The sequence below is a fragment of the Mesoplodon bidens genome (assembly GCF_964165515.1).
Source record: "Mesoplodon bidens genome assembly, chromosome: 4".
NCBI classification, from domain to species: domain Eukaryota; kingdom Metazoa; phylum Chordata; class Mammalia; order Artiodactyla; family Ziphiidae; genus Mesoplodon; species Mesoplodon bidens.
Genome location: NC_138160.1, coordinates 63,848,691 through 63,867,078, shown reverse-complemented (window position 1 = coordinate 63,867,078; position 18,388 = coordinate 63,848,691). Strand labels below are relative to the sequence as shown.

The 18,388-nt window shown below is 39.4% G+C and overlaps 1 protein-coding gene across 1 annotated transcript in view; it reads left to right on the top strand.

Annotated features, from left to right (window-relative positions):
* The window catches only part of ARSB (arylsulfatase B), a 204,535-nt gene extending 188,421 nt beyond the window's left edge, over positions 1 to 16,114 (top strand). The window contains exons 7-8 of the mRNA XM_081230417.1: positions 12,111 to 12,233; positions 13,020 to 16,114. Coding sequence (XP_081086543.1) covers positions 12,111 to 12,233; positions 13,020 to 13,285 — 389 coding nt within the window. The 3' untranslated portion in view covers positions 13,286 to 16,114. The remainder of the gene's footprint in view (positions 1 to 12,110; positions 12,234 to 13,019) is intronic.
* The last annotated feature ends 2,274 nt before the right edge of the window (positions 16,115 to 18,388 follow it).

Here is an 18,388-nt window from a genome sequence, read left to right as displayed (position 1 = left end):
TCCTATAGAGTCCAGTGTTTTAGCTCCATGGGTAGTGGATATCTCTCTCTTGAGTTCATATGAATTCTTCACAGTCAGCATGCCTAACTCCAGGGTCATATAATCACCACTATTTCCTGCCCTAACATCTCTATTCTGCCAATATCAACAATATTCTCTCAATCACCAAACTTGAAACCTTGGAATTTTATCTTTTATAACCTTTACTCACCAGAAATCTTAGGTTTTACCTTCAAAACTTCCCTTAGATGTGTCTTGGCTCATCACTTCATGTCATAGAATTTAAGAACACAATGCCCTCTTATCACATAGTTGTTAATAAATATTTTCTAAATCTGGATCTAGTCCAACTATGTCAGTAAAATTCGGAAAGTCATTAACATTTTAAGAAATCTCTGCTTCCTGTCCTTTGTCTCAACAGTGTATCTAATACACTGTCAATTTAATAGTGAAAACACAAATTTAATAATTCTAAACACAAATTCTCTTACGTATATAGATACAAAAAAATCCTCAACAAAATACTAGAAAATGGAATTTATATAAAGAGGATTATACACTATGACCAAGTGAGTTTATCCCAGGAATGTAAGGTTAGTTTAACACCTAAAATCAATTAATGTAATGCACCATATCAGTAGAATAAAGGACAAAAAATATTTAGTAATCACAATAGATGCAGAAAAAGCTTTTGACAAAATGTCATACTTCTTCTGGATAAAAACACTCAAACTAAGAATAAAAGGGGACTTACTCAGTTTGATAAAGGTCATCTACAAAAAACCTACAGCTAGCATCATACTGAATGGGGAAAGACTGAATGCTTTACCCTAAGATCAGGAATAAGACAAGGATGTCTGTTTTCATTATTTGTTTCAGCATTATATTGGGGATTCTAACAGGGCAATTAGGTAAGAAAAAGAAATAAAAGATATCCAAATTGACATGGAAGAGGTAATACTACCCATATTTGTGGATGACATGAGCTTGTATATAAAAAATCCCAAGGAGTCAACTAAAAAACTATTAGAACTAATAAACAAGTTCCACAAGGTTGCACAGTACAGGATCAATGTACAACAATCAGCTGTATTTCTGTGCAATGAACTTGAAACATGAAATTAAGAAAATAGTCCCATTTGCAATAGCATTGAAAAGAGTAAAATACTTAGGAATAAATTTAAGAAAAGAAGTACAAAAGCTGTATTCTGAAAACTATAAAACACTGTTCAAAGAACTTAAAGAAGGCCTAAATAAATGGAAAGATATCCCATGTTCATGGACCAGAAGACTTAATACCATTAAGATGGCAATACTCCCCAAATTGATCTATGGGTTTAATACACTTCCTAACAAAATCCCAGCTGGCTCTTTGCAGATATTGATAAACTGATCCTCAAATTCATAAGAAAATTCAAGGGACTCAGAATAACCAAAGTAATCTTGGAGAAAACAAACAAACAAACAAAACATTGAAGGACTCATACTTTCTGATTTCAAAACTTACTACACAAATTACAGTAATCGAGGTACTGGCTTAAGAATGTAGACATATATATCAGTGGAACAGAATTGAGAGTCCAGAAATAAACTCTTACATTTATGGTCAACTGATTTTCAACAAGAATGTCAAGAGAATTAAATAGGCTAAGAATAGTCTCTTCAATAAATGGTGCTGGGACAACTGGATATCCACATGCAAAAGAATGAAGTTGAACCCCTACCTCTCACCACATATTAATATAATTCAAAATGAATCAAAGATATAAACATAAGTGCTAAAACTACAGACTCTTTTTTTTTTTTTTTTTTTTTTGCTGTACGCGGGCCTCTCACTGTTGTGGCCTCTCCCGTTGCGGAGCCCAGGCTCCGGATGCGCAAGCCCAGCGGCCATGGCTCACAGGCCCAGCCGCTCCGCGGCATGTGGGATCCTCCCGGACCAGGGCACGAACCCGTGTCCCCTGCATCGGCAGGTGGACTCCCAACCACTGCACCACCAGGGAAGCCCTAAAACTACAGACTCTTAAAAGAGATCATAGATGTAAATCTTCATGACCTTGGGTGAAGCAATGGTTTCTCAGATATGACACCAAAGCATAAGCAGGGCAATAGAAATTAGATAAACTGGAATTCATTAAAATTTAAAACTTTCGTGTTTCAAAGGACATTGTCAAGAAAGTGAAAAGACAATCCACAAAATGGGAGAAGATATTTGCATCTGATAAGGGACTTATATCTGAAATACATAAAGAACTCTTACAACTAAATAATAAAAAGACAAATAACCTAAATTAAAATGGGCAAAGGATCTGAATATACATTTCCCCAAAGAGGATATACAGATGGCCAATAAACACATGAAAAGATGCTCAGCTTCATTAGTCATCAGGGAGATGCAACTCCAAACCATAATGAGATATCACTTCACACCCAATAAGCTATAATCAAAAGACAGGCAATAATAAGTGTTGACAAGTATATGGACAGATTGGAACCCTCATACTCTGCTGGTGAGATATAACGTGGTTCAGTCACTTTGGAACAGTCTGCAGTTCCTCTAAAGATTAAACATAGAGTTACCATATGACCCAGCAGCTCCACTCCTTGGTCTATATCCAAGAGAAATGAAAACATGGATCCATACAAAAACACGTACATCAGTGTTCATAGCATTATTCATAATAACCAAGAAGTGAAAACATACCAAATGCCCATCAACCACTGACTAGATAAATAAAATGCAGCATATTTATACAATGAAATATTAGCCATTAAAAGGAGTGAAGTACTGCAACATGTTACAACCTGGATGAAACTTGAAAACATGCTGAGTGAAACCAGCTACATATTATATGATTTCATTTATAAGAAAGGTCCAGAATAGGTAAGTCCCAAGAAACAGAAAGTAGATTAGCAGTTGCCTAGGGCTGGAGGGTGTGGAATGAAATGGGGAATAACTGTTAATGGTATAGAGTTTCTTTTAAGAAAATGTTCTAAAGTTTATTGTGGTGATGATTGCACAACTCTATGAATATGCTAAAAACCATTTAATTTTATACTCTAAAGCAGTGAATTGAATCATATGTGAATTGTATCTTTATAAGTCTGTTAGAAAAAATAGTTCAATCTTTAAAAAACATATTTAAATTCCTCTTGTGTCTTCCTACTGATGAAGTGGAAAAGCAGCAATTTCTCAACCTCGTATTTAGTGCCTTGACATTGTTTCACCCCATCTTCCAACTGTCTCACCCAAACTTCCAACAGCAGTTACATCACTGTGCTTCAAATGCATTAATCATTGGGACTGCTTTTCTCATTCTTCAATCTAAACTTCCCTTTTCTATCTCCAGTTTATCCAATTTTTAGTCGTTTGTTGATTCAGTAAAGCATTGTTGAGCACTTATCATTGATGTGCCAAGGCACTGGGCTAAGCTTTGGGGTTATAGAGATGAATCCGACTTAGGCCATACCCTATATTGTTTTACACTAGAAATGGGGAGGAGTGGTAGATAACCAAGGGATGCATCTTTCAAGTCTTTACCTAAAGTCTCACTTCCTTCCTCAGTCTTTTCTCTGTGCTTCAGCCTTCATCAGCTTCTTCCTACCATGACCTTTTTATAATATTTACTGTTTGATTTTAATCATATTCTGTATCATGTTGTTATTTAACCATTTCATATATAATCTCCTTTCTTCCTAATTAATTTGTAAGATTACAAATAATAGAGCCCCTGTGTGTTAGTTTTCTATTGCTGCTGTAACAAATTACCACTAACTTAGGTGGCTTAAAATGACACAGATGTATTATCTTTCAGTTCTGTAGGTCAAAAGTCCAACACAGGTCTCACAAGGCTAAGATCAATGTATCAGCAAGGCTGTGTTCCTTGCTGGAGGCTCTAGTATAAAGTCCATTTCCTTGCTTTTTCCAACTTCTGGTGGCTGTCCACATTCCTTAGCTTATAGCCCCCTTTCCCATCTTCAAAAGCAGCAATGTTGCCTTTGAGCAATCTCTCTCACTCTTTTTCTGGCCAAAATTCCCTCTGACTATAGTCAGAAAATAGTCCCTGCCTTTATGGACTCATGTGATTAGAATGGGCCCATCCAGATAATCTGGGATGATTTCCATATCTCAAGGTTCTTACACTTAGTCTTATCTGCAAAGTTTCTTTTGCCAAGTATGGTGACATATTCACAGGTTCCGGGGGCATTTGGCCATGGGCATCTTTAGTGGTCATTATTCTGCCTACCATACCCTTTTTTATACTTCTTTGTATTGCATATGAGCCTAACACTGAGAAGATAGATGGAAATAGATATAGTATTCAAAGACTAACAACAACAATGACAGCTAATACTGCAGTATCATACATCAAAGTAGACTTAAAGAGAGAAAACATTATTAGAGATAAAGAGAAATTTTTCAAAATTATAAAAAGAACAATCAGGGACTTCCCTTTATTAGAGATAAAGAGGAATTTTTCAAAATTTAAAAAGAACAATCAGGGACTTCCCTGGTGGTCCAGCAGTTAAGACTCCATGCTCCCAATGCAGGGGGCCCGGGTTCAATCCCTGGTCAAGAAACTAGATCCCGCATGCCACAGCTAAGAGCCTGCATGCTGCAATTAAAAGATCCTGCATGGCACAACTAAAGATCCCGCACAACTAAAGATCCCGCCAAATAAATAATAAATAAATATTTTTTAAAAGGGGGGGAGTGGGCTTCCCAGGTGGCACAGTTGTTGAGAGTCCGCCTGCCGATGCAGGGGACACGGGTTCGTGCCCCGGTCCGGGAAGATCCCACATGTCGTGGAGAGGCTGGGCCCGTGAGCCATGGCCGCTGAGCCTGCGCGTCCTGAGCCTGTGCTCCGCAACGGGAGAGGCCACAACAGTGAGAGGCCCGCATACCGCCAAAAAAAAAAAAAAAAGGGTGGGGGGAGTGATCAACCAGAATTCTGCTTCTAAATTTGTAAACAATAATATAGTCTCAAAATGTGTGAAGCAAAAAATGACAGAACTAAAAGGAGAAATGAACAAATTCTAAATTATTGTGAAAGATTTTCAACATAACTGTCAGTAACTGATAGAACAAGCAAAGAAACCAAAAAGTCAGTACAGATATAAAAAATTTGAACAGCATAGTTAATAAACTATGATATTGCACCCAACAACTTGAGAATACATGTTTTTTCAATTAAGAATGGAATAGTACACAGTTGACCATGTGCTGGGCCATGAAGCAAGTATCAACACTTTTCAAAGGATTTAAATCATATACTGTACATCTAAAATGATTCTAAAATTAAAGTTTATTTTTAAAACTCAAGAAAAGTATTTTCTAACCATAATGGAATTAAACTGGAAATTAATAACAAAAGGATAACTAGGAAATTCTTAAATGTTTGAGCATTAGGCAATACTTTCAAATAAACCATGAGTCAAAAAGAAAATCACAATGGAAATTAGAGAATACGTCAATCTGAATAATGAAGATGCATATTTAAAACTTGCATGATAAAATAATTGGTGCTTCGATAAAAATTTGTAGTATTAAATGTATATATCAGAAATGAAAAACATGCTGAAAATCAATTATTCAAGAAGTTATAAAAGAAACAGCAAATTAAGCCCAAAGAAAATAGAGGGAAGAAAAGGATAATGTTAAGAGATGAGATTAATGAAATAGAAAAACATACTACAGTGAGGATCTAAAGCTCAAAAATAGGTTGTTTGGGGCTTCCCTGGTGGCGCAGTGGTTGGGAGTCTGCCTGCTGATGCAGGGGACACGGGTTCGTGCCCCGGTCCGGGAAGATCCCACATGCTGCGGAGTGGCTGGGCCCGTGAGCCATGGCCGCTGAGCCTGCACGTCCAGAGCCTGTGCTCCGCAACGGGAGAGGCCACAACAGTGAGAGGCCCGCGTACCACAAAAAAAAAAAAAAAAAAAATAGGTTGTTTGAAAAAACTAATAAAATCAATTAACCTTTAGCAAAATTTATCATGGGAAAAAAGTGAAAAGGAGAAATTGCTAATATCAGGAATGAAAAGATGGTATTACTACAGATGCTACAGGCATTAGAAAGAGAATTTAAAAACCAAAAGTTTAAATGAACTAGACAATTTCCCAATAAAATACAATTTATCAAAACTGACAAAAGGAGAAATAGAAGATCTGAATGGCCCTATATCTGTTTAAAAATCAATAATTTAAAACCTTCCCCAAAAGAAAACTTTAGGCCCAGATAACTTCACAAATGAACTCTTCAAAATATTTAGGGAGTAACATTCATTTTACACAAACTCTTCAGGGAACAGTTCCTAATTCCTTTTATAAAACCTATATAACCTTGATTCAATAACATGATAGGAACATTACAAGAAAAATTTTAGAGCAATTTCTGTGTTGAGCATAGGTGCAGAAATCTTAAACAAAATGTGAATATTTGCTGGCAAATATAATCAGTCATAAACAAAATGTGAATCCAGCAATATATAAAAAGGATAAACATCATGACTAAAAGCAGTTTATCCCATAAATGTGAGGTTGGTTTAGCATTTAAAAATCAATAAATGTAATTCATTACATTAAAGGATAGAAAAGAATAATTATATAATATTCTCATTTTATGCAGAAAAAGCATATGATAAAATTTAACAATCACTTATGATAAAATACAAATTCTTAGTAAATTGGGAATAGAAAGGATCTTCTTTAATCTGATAAAGTGTATCTACAAAAATTTTATATTGACATCATACTTAACAGTGAACTATTAAAAGCTTTTCCTCTGAAATCAGGAATGAGACAGAAATTTGCACTATCACTACTTTTATTCAAAATTATACTGGATTTTACCACCTATTTTACTTTGCCATAGATTCCTTTTTTTTTTTTTTTAACTGAAGTGTGGTTGATTTGCAATGTTGTGTTGGTTTCTGGTGTGCGGTAAAGTGATTCAGATATAAAAAAAATTATACTGGAGATTTTGTTCAGTGTCATAAGGTAAGAAAAGGAAATTAAAAGATGTAAAGATAATACAGGGAGAAACAAATGTTATTTGCGGATGACGTGATATCATGTGTAGAAAATCCCAAGAATCTATAAACAAAGGATTAGAATTAACAAATGAATTTGGCAAAGTCACTGGATACAAGGTCGGTATGTGAAAAAGTCAATTGTATTTTTACATACTAGCAACAAACATTCAGAATGTGAAATATATCTTAGAGTTTATATTAGTATCAAAAAACATCAACCAACTGGGAGTTAACAAAGGATGTGTAAGACCTCTACACAGAAAATCATAAAATGTTATTAAGAGAAAAATTTTAAAACCTAAATAAATGTCAGGATCCACCATACTCGTGAACTGTAAGTCTCAATGTTTTAAGGCATCAATACCCCCAAACTGAACCCTGAAGTCAGTATCATTATAATCAATATGCCAGCAGCTTGTCTGGGAAATTGACAAGCTGATCCTAAAATGTATATTAAAAATACAAAAGGCCAACAATGATAAGGTGTCTCTTGAAGACCAATGTTCACTGTAGGATGGCTTATGCAGTTGACCCTTGAACAATGTGGGGGTTAGGGGTGGCAGCCCTCTGTGCAGTTGTGCAGTTGGAAATACGTGTATAACTTTTAGTCAATGCTCTGTACCCATAGTTTCTCCATATCCACAGTTCCACATCCACGGTTTCAAGCAGCCTCAGATCCTGTAGCATTGTAGTATTTACTCTTGAAAACAATCCGTGTACAAGTGGACCCATGCATTTCAAACTCATGTTGTTCAAAAATTTTACAATTTGTATGGAAACACAAAAGACCCCAAATAGCCAAAGCAATCTTGAGAGAGAAAAACAGAGCTGGAGGAATCAGGCTCCCTGACTTCAGACTATACTACAAAGCTACAGTAATCAAGACAGTATGGTACTGGCACAAAAACAGAAATATAGATCAATGGAACAGGATAGAAAGCCCAGAGATAAACCCACACACATATGGTCACCTTATCTTTGATAAAGGAGGCAAGAATATACAATGGAGAAAAGACAGCCTCTTCAATTAGTGATGCTGAGAAAACTGGACAGCTACATGTAAAAGAATGAAATTAGAACATTCCCTAATACCATACACAAAAATAAACTCAAAATGGATTAAAGACCTAAATGTAAGGCGAGACACTATCAAACTCTTAGAGGAAAACATAGGCAGAACACTCTATGACATAAATCACAAGATCCTTTTTGACCCACCTCCTAGAGAAATGGAAATAAAAATAAACAAATGGGACCTAATGAAAGTTAAAAGCTTTTGCCCAGAAAAGGAAACCATAAACAAGATGAAAAGACAACCCTCAGAATGGGAGAAAATATTTGCAAATGAAGCAACTGACAAAAGATTTATCTCCAAAATATACAAGCAGCCCATGCAGGTCAATATCAAAAAAACAAACAACCCAATCCAAAAATGGGCAGAAGACCTAAATAGACATTTCTCCAAAGAAGATATACAGATTGCCAACAAACACATGAAAGGATGCTCAACATCACTAATCATTAGAGAAATGCAAGTCAAAACCACAATGAGGTATCACTTCACACCAGTCAGAATGGCCATCATCAAAACATCTACAAACAATAAATGCTGAAGAGGGTGTGGAGAAAAGGGAGCCCTCTTGCACTGTTGGTGGGAACGTAAATGGATACAGCCACTATGGAGAACAGTATGGAAGTTCCTTAAAAAACTAAAAATAGAACTACCATATGACCCAGCAATCCCACTACTGGGCATATACCCTGAGAAAACCATAATTCAAGAAAGAGTCATGTACCACAATGTTCATTGCAGCTGTATTTACAATAGCCAGGACATGGAAGCAACCTAAGTGTCCATTGACAGATGAATGGATAAAGAAGATGTGGTACATATATACAATGGAATATTACTCAGCCATAAAAAGAAACGAAATTGAGTTATTTGTAGTGAGGTGGATGGACCTAGAGTCTGTCATAAGAGTGAAGTAAGTCAGAAAGAGAATAGCAAATACCATATGCTAACACATATATCTGGAATCAAAAAAAAAAAATGGTTCTGAAGAACCCAGGGGCAGGAATAAAGACGCAGACATAGAGAATGGACTTGACGACACGGGGAAGGTTAAGGGTAAGCTGGGACGAAGTGAGAGAGTGGCATGGACACATATACACTACCAAATGTAAAATAGATAGCTAGTGGGAAGCAGCCGCATAGCACAGGGAGATCAGCTCTGTGCTTTTTGACCACTTAGAGGGGTGGGGTAGGGAGTGTGGGAGGGAGATGCAAGAGGGAGGAGATATTGAGATATATGTATACATATAGCTGATTCACTTTGTTATACAACAGAAACTAACACAACATTGTAAAGCAATTATACTCCAATAAAGATGTTAAAAATAAATACATCAATAAAAATAAAATAGGATCATTTGAAGAAAAATAACCCATGTTGTTCAAGGGTCAACTGTAATAGCAAAAATAAATAAATAAGTAAAGTAACCTAAATTCCCATTAAAAGGGGAATGCATAAATAAAATGTGGTATTTTTATGTAGTGAAATACTAAATAATTAAAAAGAATATATATATACATACATAATCACTGAGCTTTAATAACACAGCAGTGGATGAAAAAGCAAGCTGCAAAATATGTATAGCATAACACATACATGTACATTTCTAAAGTATAAAACTACCGTGTATTATTCCTGGACACGTGTGTTACTGTATTTTTAAATGGCTGAAGGATGCACTGAAGTCCTGACAGCAGCAGCCTCTGGGGCAGTGGGTGAAGGGACGGGGATTGAGGATGGAGAAGAAGGAGTCTGTCACTTCGTCTTAATTGTCCTACTTCCCTTATTTTAAAAAAAAGGCAAATATGACAAAATGTTAACATCTGTTCATTCTGGGTGACAGCTCACAGGGTGTTAGTTACATTATTCTTTGTGCTTTGCTCTTTGTTTAATTTCTCAAAATGAAAAAAACTTAAGTTGAGATAACAGCATCTTTCATCATTTAGTCTTAGACTTATTTATTGTTTAGGTATTTTATGTTCCTGTTTGTTTTAAAAATAAATGTATATAAATATAAGTATAGCTGAGACAGCTAAATTTCCTTCCTTTGTTTATGTTCACAAAGCGGACTTGTTTTATTTAACATTCTTTGCTATCAAAATGTGGTCTTTATATACAAACTTGTGAGTAGTAAATCATGAGGGCTCACAGTTCTACCACAGTCTGTATATTAAGAACATACTTCCTGTGGTAGACGTCCTCATACACCTCAATCGCTAGAAGCATCCGTTTGTATTGGAGCCAAAATAGCCACAAGCAAACAGAGAAACAAGAAGTCCAAAAGATTTCCTCTTTGGTGCTGATGATTTGTTGGTACTGATTGTTAAGACTGAAGGTCTGAAACCACCAGTGTTTATTGGCTCAGTCTGCAGTATGCCTCTCCAGGGTCATTCCCACAAGATTGACAAAAGAATGAAACTCCCTGCCTTTTCCACCACTGACAGTGCTTCCCGCATTAAGCTGCATGCAGCACAGAAGTCCCCCTCAGGTGGGGTGGAGGGCACTCTCAAAGTCCTTTATCACATGATGGTGATGCTGGACAGATGGTGGTGAGGGCACTTTTACAGACACATCACACACTACAGCTATTAGTCATTGGACAGGTAGTCTGACAGCCTTTGGAAGTATACCCAAGGTGATTGCTATGACCATATTTGAAAAGTTGACAGATAAATGTGGATTTAAAACAGACTAAATATTAAACAATTAAGCCCTAAGTTGAGGCTTTTAAACATGCACAGGTAGGAGTGAGGTGGGGACCTCCATACCTTGCCTTCAGGGATCCACCAGGGTCTTCAACTAGAGTAGAACTCAGGTCTCTCTCACCTTATTCTCTCCTCCCCACAAGCAGGTGCAGAAGGAAGTTACCCGAAAGAAGGAACTGAGCATGCTCAGTTCAGACCCTTTTGTCTGTCTAATTTTGGAGCCAGCCTGTCCCCAGGATATATGTCAACACACAAGGGTCAATTATTAACAAGGCCTCTCTGACACAGATCTGAAGTTATGTTCTCTCCAATCAACTTTATCAGTAACAAAAGCAATATTTTTAGCTCCATCTCTCTGGCCTCTACCTCTCAACTGGTTCCAAAGTCAAGAGGGGAAGAGGGAGCAGGTACTATTAATTGTTCCCCTCAAAACCTGATGATCAATTAATATAAGACCTCAAGATGATAAATTAATATAATCCATGATACCAACCAATAATTTATATACCAGAATTATCTTATCTGAATAGTTAACTGAGCGTTGCTCACTTACTTTTAGATTTCATAAATGTGGTTAAAAAAATAAATATATGTACGATTTATCATGACATGCTTGAACTCTCATAGCTTGAGACAGACTCCATTAAAATGTGCATTTTATAGGGCTTCCCTGGTGGCGCAGTGGTTGAGAGTCCGCCTGCCGATGCAGGGGACACGGGTTCGTGCCCCGGTCCGGGAGGATCCCACATGCCGCGGAGCGGCTGGGCCCGTGAGCCATGGCCGCTGAGCCTGCACGTCCGGAGCCTGTGCTCTAGCAACGGGAGAGGCCACAACAGTGAGAGGCCTGCGTATCGCAAAAAAAAAAAAAAAAAAAAAAAGTGCATTTTATAATGTATTATATTATCTGCATAGGTGTACAAGTATACACAGAGAATGGATTTAACTCAATCATTTAACAGCAAAAACAAAACCTACCAAAGAAACAACCCCACATGCTGTCACAGAACACAATTCTGCATATGGCCAGCTGTACGTAGGCGGAACATAGTGGTTTTAAGGATGAATTAGTGTTCTAATCTCTTTGGGATTTCCTTTATATTAGTGGTGGTTTATGACTGATGTTTAATGTAACTGGAGCTTTCTGTTTATATTTAATAGAAGATTCATTTCTGTGGCAGGATCCACATCTACGCTCCAGTGTTGAATAAAAGCTACTGTTCTGCAAGAGGGATGTAAAATGTTGATTTATAACGACACATTCCAGTAACAGTGATCTGATTCTTCCAAACCCTCTCACCAGGTCCTGGGAACAGCATGGTTCCGGCAAAGGATGATTCTTCCCTTCCAGAATATTCAGCCTTCAACACATCTGTCCATGCTGCCATTAGACACAGGAACTGGAAACTCCTCACGGGCTACCCAGGTAGAAGGCTTAACATTTCCCACTTAGAACAGCTAGGAAAACTTTACCCAAGAGCAACTGCCTTTTACAAAACATGATCTCTGGGGCTGCTGAATGAGGGGAAGGAGTGTCATCTGGTCCCAAATTTTAAAAAATTAAGAATTAACTGTAGAGATGGGGGGAGGGTGAAAGGAAGAAATGCAGCTCTAGTGCTTCATGGAAAATAAGGGCTTCAGATATGCACGGCCGTCAAGCACAGCACTTCTAGCTAGGAAAGAACATCTCTGAAAGCTACATCTTCAACCAATGGTATAATGGGGGGAGGAGGTTGCTTCCCCTGAGCACATTCTCTAGAAGTGACATCTTTTAAATATTTTTATGGTATGTGGTATGATGGTTAAGATTGTGATGCAATTAAGCAGTGTTTCTAATGAGGACATTCTTGGCATTTACGGCAAGACAATCCTTCATCGTTTGTGACTGTTCCATACGTTCTAAGATATTTTAGTATCCCTGGCCCAGACCACTAAATGGCAGTAACACCCCCCGACAAGTCACTGTGACAACTAAAAATAACCACCACCACCACCACCACCACCACCCCCAGGCACACACACATGAGACATGTTTAGTTAAAGCACCAGAAGTCAGAGTCGGAGACAGATCTAGACATAGCATCAAGGGCCAGATTTTTTTATGTGTCCATACCCACAACAGAGCTCAGCCTTGTCCCCCAGACTCCTTCCTTGAAATTAGAACCTGCCTACAATACTCCTCCTCCAATAAACTGTTGTATTTCTTTGCCAGGCTGTGGTTACTGGTTTCCTCCACCATCTCAATATAATGTTTCCGTGATCCCCTCCTCGGACCCACCAACCAAGACCTTCTGGCTCTTTGACATTGATCAGGACCCACAGGAAAAGCATGACCTGTCAAGAGAATATCCTCATATCGTCAAGCAGCTCCTTTCCCGTCTTCAGTTCTACCAGAAACACTCGGTGCCCGTGTACTTCCCAGCACAAGATCCCCGCTGTGATCCCAAGGCCACTGGGGCTTGGGGCCCTTGGATGTAGGATTTCAGGCAACCTAAGGGGCAGGTAGAAAGCCTTTCTGTTGCGAGTTGGACTTCAGGCCTTTACTTTGTGACTCGTCTCATTTGTTCTCCCAACCTGGGTTCACCTGGCCCTTCTCTTGCTCCTAAACCACACTGAGGTGTCTAATTTCAACCCCTAGTACATTTGAGATGCTGATAAAATCTGAACACTTCTGCTGTTGACTGGGGCGTGTGTCTAGAGGAGAGGGTGACTGGCTTAATTCCCTCTTTCCTGAGCTGTGGGACAGCGGGGAACACGATTTGAAAGAGGACGTTATTGAGTCTTGGAACCTGGAGCAGCTGGCTCTTTTTGCCTCACAAGTCAGATGTTAGATTTCCCTCTGCCCATAGCTGGGTTTTATTGGAGTGATTCACATTTCTGGTAACAAATGAAAGGGTCAGGCAGTTGTTAATGGTTCTGTTGGCCAGGAGTTCTCCCTGTCTGTGAGAGATCGTGTTTAGGCATCCCATGTGAATACCCTGGCTTGGTTCACCCCTCGCTCATGCATCTCTTCACTCACCACGTCACTCATCCCGTCATGGAGCATAAGGCTCGTTGCATTATTAAGATCAGTGTGGCACTAGGCCTACTCCTTGGTTTTGGTTTTAAAGAAATTTGGTTTTTCCCCAGTTTTTTCCAGCCACTGCTCATCTTGTCTGGACTGCCTGCTACCCTGCTCCCTTTGTGGTTCTTTTTCTACCCTTTCTTCTGACTCAGGTATCCCATGCCTGGGAAGGGTGCTTCGCTTCTCCACTATGAGCACCACTGGTTTTTGGAGCACTGCTGAGGCCTGCCTTCCTTTTGCGCCTGACACTAAAGCTAGAGCTCCGTCCAGAAAGGGCGGTGCATCTGGCTCTGTGGGCATGCTCATGGCAGTGCTTGGGTCTCTGTCATCTGCTTAGTGACTTTTTTTCTAGTTTATTCTCATGAGTGTAGCTATGTCTCATAATATATTCAGTTGCACCGCTCTTCGGTAGCAGTGAGGAGAAACCTTGGGAAAGGATAATATTGTCCTGAGACGATGCAAGTAGGCAATTTGAAAAAGGAAATGGCCGGCATCCGGGATACCGGGCCTTGGTAACACAGATGAAGGCACATCCACAGTTCTCTTATTCTCTCAGTTGTACTGCTTGTATTGAGGTTCTGAAGTTGGGGAAGGAGGGTGCACAGTTTGACCTGCCAGCTCTTTCTTAGCCCCACCAATGTCCTACTAACGTGGACCAGTCCAGATTAGCTTCAGGCATGTCAAACTCAGAGAAGTATGTCCAAAAACTATACTCTTTTTTACATTAGCTCCACTGTTTCATTCACTGCCTATCACCAATGCCTGGACCAATGCCTGGTACATAGAAGGCACTCAATACACTTTAAAAAAAATAAATGAATGAATGAACAAATAAGTAAATGAGAAAGTCTCACACCATGGAAGGTGCTAGTCCAGTGAGCTGAATACAGGGCTGAATATAAATATCTTCCAACCGTCGCTTTTCTGTTCTCGAGCTGCCCTCCTGGGGTAGGAGCACAGTCTGCATATTTGGGAAGTCTAGGACACGCCATAGTGAAGTTGTAATGTCCTCTCAGAGGGAGAGGGGAGAAAAATATGCCTACTGAAGATCCTCTTCTGCCAATAATCCTCAGTTGTCTTCTGCAGAGGACACTAGAAACTGAAACTACCAAGCCATATGATATAGGTCATGGTACAGCCATTCCTTCAATTCAGTAGCAATATTCTCCAGTTACGACTGACTTGTATTAAAATACAGTGATTGGAAAGAAATGGTGCTAGAACTAATGACACCTGTTACCAACCTGTACCCTACTCCTGGGCTGGCATGCATCTGGCCAAAATGCTACTAACTCTCACTCCCAAACCTGTGGCGGATATTATGAACTAACTGAGCCCAGAGGTTCCTTCTGGAGCCTTCTAACCCCAGGGCTGTAGGTACCATTAATACTATAAGATTGGAGGCCATCACTGCATGACACCTATTTGCTCCCCCTGCTGTCCCAGCAGCTGTTCCCAGTTCTAGTTTCTTGATCACTATGTACGATGTGGATGTTCTGCACTCGATGGACCTAAAGGGAATTTTAAAGACTGATTTTTTTGGTAAAACTTTTATTTGAGATTTTATGTTATCCATAATAGAATGCACTCATTGAATTTTCTTATTCTGTACAAGAATGTGAACAGATTCATATGCTGTCATTAGAAGTATTAATGATGTTTCTCTCTGATTTTGTTTACCTTTAAAGAAGTTTTGTTGATTTAATTGTTTTTCTTTTTACTACCTGATTGTGCCAGATTTGGGGGACAAAAAAATTAAATTTATCTTTTTTTTTTTTTTTTTTTCTGCGGTACACGGGCCTCTCACTGCTGTGGCCTCTCCCGTTGCGGAGCACAGGCTCTGGACGCACAGCCTCAGCGGCCATGGCTCACGGGCCCAGCCGCTCCGCGGCATGTGGGATCTTCCCAGACCGGGGCACAAACCCACGTCCCCTGCATCGGCAGGCGGATCTCAACCACTGCGCCACCAGGAAAGCCCTAAATTTATCTTTGAAAATGTGTCAGCTGTGAGTATGGGGTTTCCATTTGGGAGATGAAAAAGTTCTGGAACTGGATAGTGGTGGTGGTTGCACAACATCATGAATGCACTTAATGCCTCTGAATTGTATACTTTAAAATGGTTAAAATGTGTAGTTTTTAACCACAATTTCAGAAATGTGTTGGCCCATTTTATGGTATGTGAATTATAACTCAAGAAAGCTGTTAAATAAATAAATATAGCAAAAAATATCAGGGCTAAAAAAGATGTGTCCATCATTGCCCCAAAGACACAAACTATAAAATAGGATATTGGAGGAAGGTCAAGAGAGGGTCGGAGTAAATATAAAGTGATAATAAGGGAGTGTATTAGTTCTCTATTGCTATATAATAAATTACCCCCAAATTTAGCAGCTTAAAGCAATGAAGATTTGTTACATCACACATTACATGAGAGTCAGGACTTTAGGAGTGGTTTAGCTGGGTGGCTCTGGCTCAGGGTCTCTCATGAGGTTGTAGTCAAGCAGTTGACCAGGGCTACAGTCATCTGAAGGCTTGACTGGGGTTAGAGGACCCACTTCCAAGGTGACTCACTCACAAGGCTCTTGGCTGGAGGCCTCAGTTCCTTGCCCTGTGGGCCTCTCCATGGGCTGTGTCATATCCTCACACATGGCAGCAAACTTCCAGCAGAGCCAGAAATCCAGAGAGAGAAAGAGGGAGCTGCAGTACCTTTTATGACCTGGTCTCCAGAATCATACACTGTCCCTTCCACCTTTTTTCACTTCCTTAAAAAGGAGTCACTAAGTCCAGCCCATATACAGAGGAGGAGAATTAGGCTCCACCTTTTAAAGGAAGTGTTAGACTTGTGGATCTATTTGGCACCACCACAGACAGCAGAGGAGAATGGACAAATGTAGCTTCCTGGGGTGTTGATTGTACAATCAAGTCCACATGCATTTATCAAATGCTGCTATTTGAAGAGAAAGAATAGAAAAAGCATCCAGCTTTGCTCTTTACTGGTAGAATGACCATGGACAAATCATTTAACCTTCTCTGTGCCTCAGTTTTTTTACCGGATGAAGTGATAGGTTGAAGTAGATAATTCCTAACTTCTCTTATATCCCTAGGGTCCAGAACAATTCCTGGCACATAGTAGATGTTCAATAAATGTCAGTTGATTGACTATCAACTGAATGAATTCTAATACAATGGTGAGAAATAATAGTGTGCTAAAAGTAGCCTGAGATTGTGCTCAGTGTTTTGTTTTGTTTTTTTTTTTGCGGTACGCGGGCCTCTCACTGTTGTGGCCTCTCCTGTTGCAGAGCACAGGCTCCGGATGCGCAGGCTCAGCGGCCATGGCTCACGGGCCCAGCCGCTCCGCGGCATGTGGGATCTTCCCGGACCGGGGCACGAACCCGTGTCCCCTGCATCGGCAGGCGGACCCTCAACCACTGCGCCACCAGGGAAGCCCCCTGTGCTCAGTCTTAAAAAAAAAAAAAAAAAAAACTAATTTGGTGATAGAAGTCAGCTTGGTGCTTTCCTTATGGGGGGAAGGATACTAACTAGGGAGGGGCATGCTGAAACCTTTTGGGGTTTAGAAAATGCTCTATATCTTGATCTAGTGGTCTTTACATGGGTGTATCCATATGTAAAAACTCACTGAGAGGTATACTTAATGCACTTTTCGGTTTATATGTTATACCTAATTAAAAAGTACTTTAAAACAAAAAACACCTGCCCTTAGAACAAAAAGAGCACTACATACTTATAAGTTACAAAAATGTACCTGGAACACACAAACATTTGTAAATAAAGCATTTTAAATGCTGCAAGGAAATCTATTTGAAGAAACCTTTCTGTGAATCCTTTTGAAAACACAAATTTAGGTTTCTGTATTTACAAAACCTGAATACATCGATTTAGATTTCCTAAACTGAGATTTTGCTACCCAGGTTTTCCTGAAGGAGTCACACCCATGTATTGGTGCTGGGGGAGGGGTGTAGAGACCAGGAAATGACACAAACAAGACTGAGGGCATGGCCTCTGGCCCTAAAGGGCTTATGATTGGATTCTGTGGTACCAAGTTATTTCTAGCTCAACAGTTTTTAAGAATAATCCAGCAAGTACTAAATGTATTGAAGTAGTGATTATCCTTCCCAATCACCACTTAAACTTAAAATCTATTTTTTGTCCAAGTAGAGAATAGTCATCGCTTGTGTAGATTGGTTAATTTTCAGGACATTCCAAGACCAGCCTGCTCACCCTGGCATCACCCTTACCAATCACTAGAGCAGGTAGGTTTGACTGACATAGAGGTACCTGCCACATCCCTTTCACCTTTGCCCCATTGCCATGGGAGCCACCCACCAGATGGCACAAAGCCGAGGAGGAGAGCAGTGACTCACGCTGTCTTGGGCCTGATGTCAGGGCTCTGTGACCATCAGGAAACTGGAGAGACAATTTCATTCTCAAACTAATTCACTCAAGTAACCAGTCGTTGAGCTTAAGCTATTTCATTTAATAACCGTTATCATTTTTCT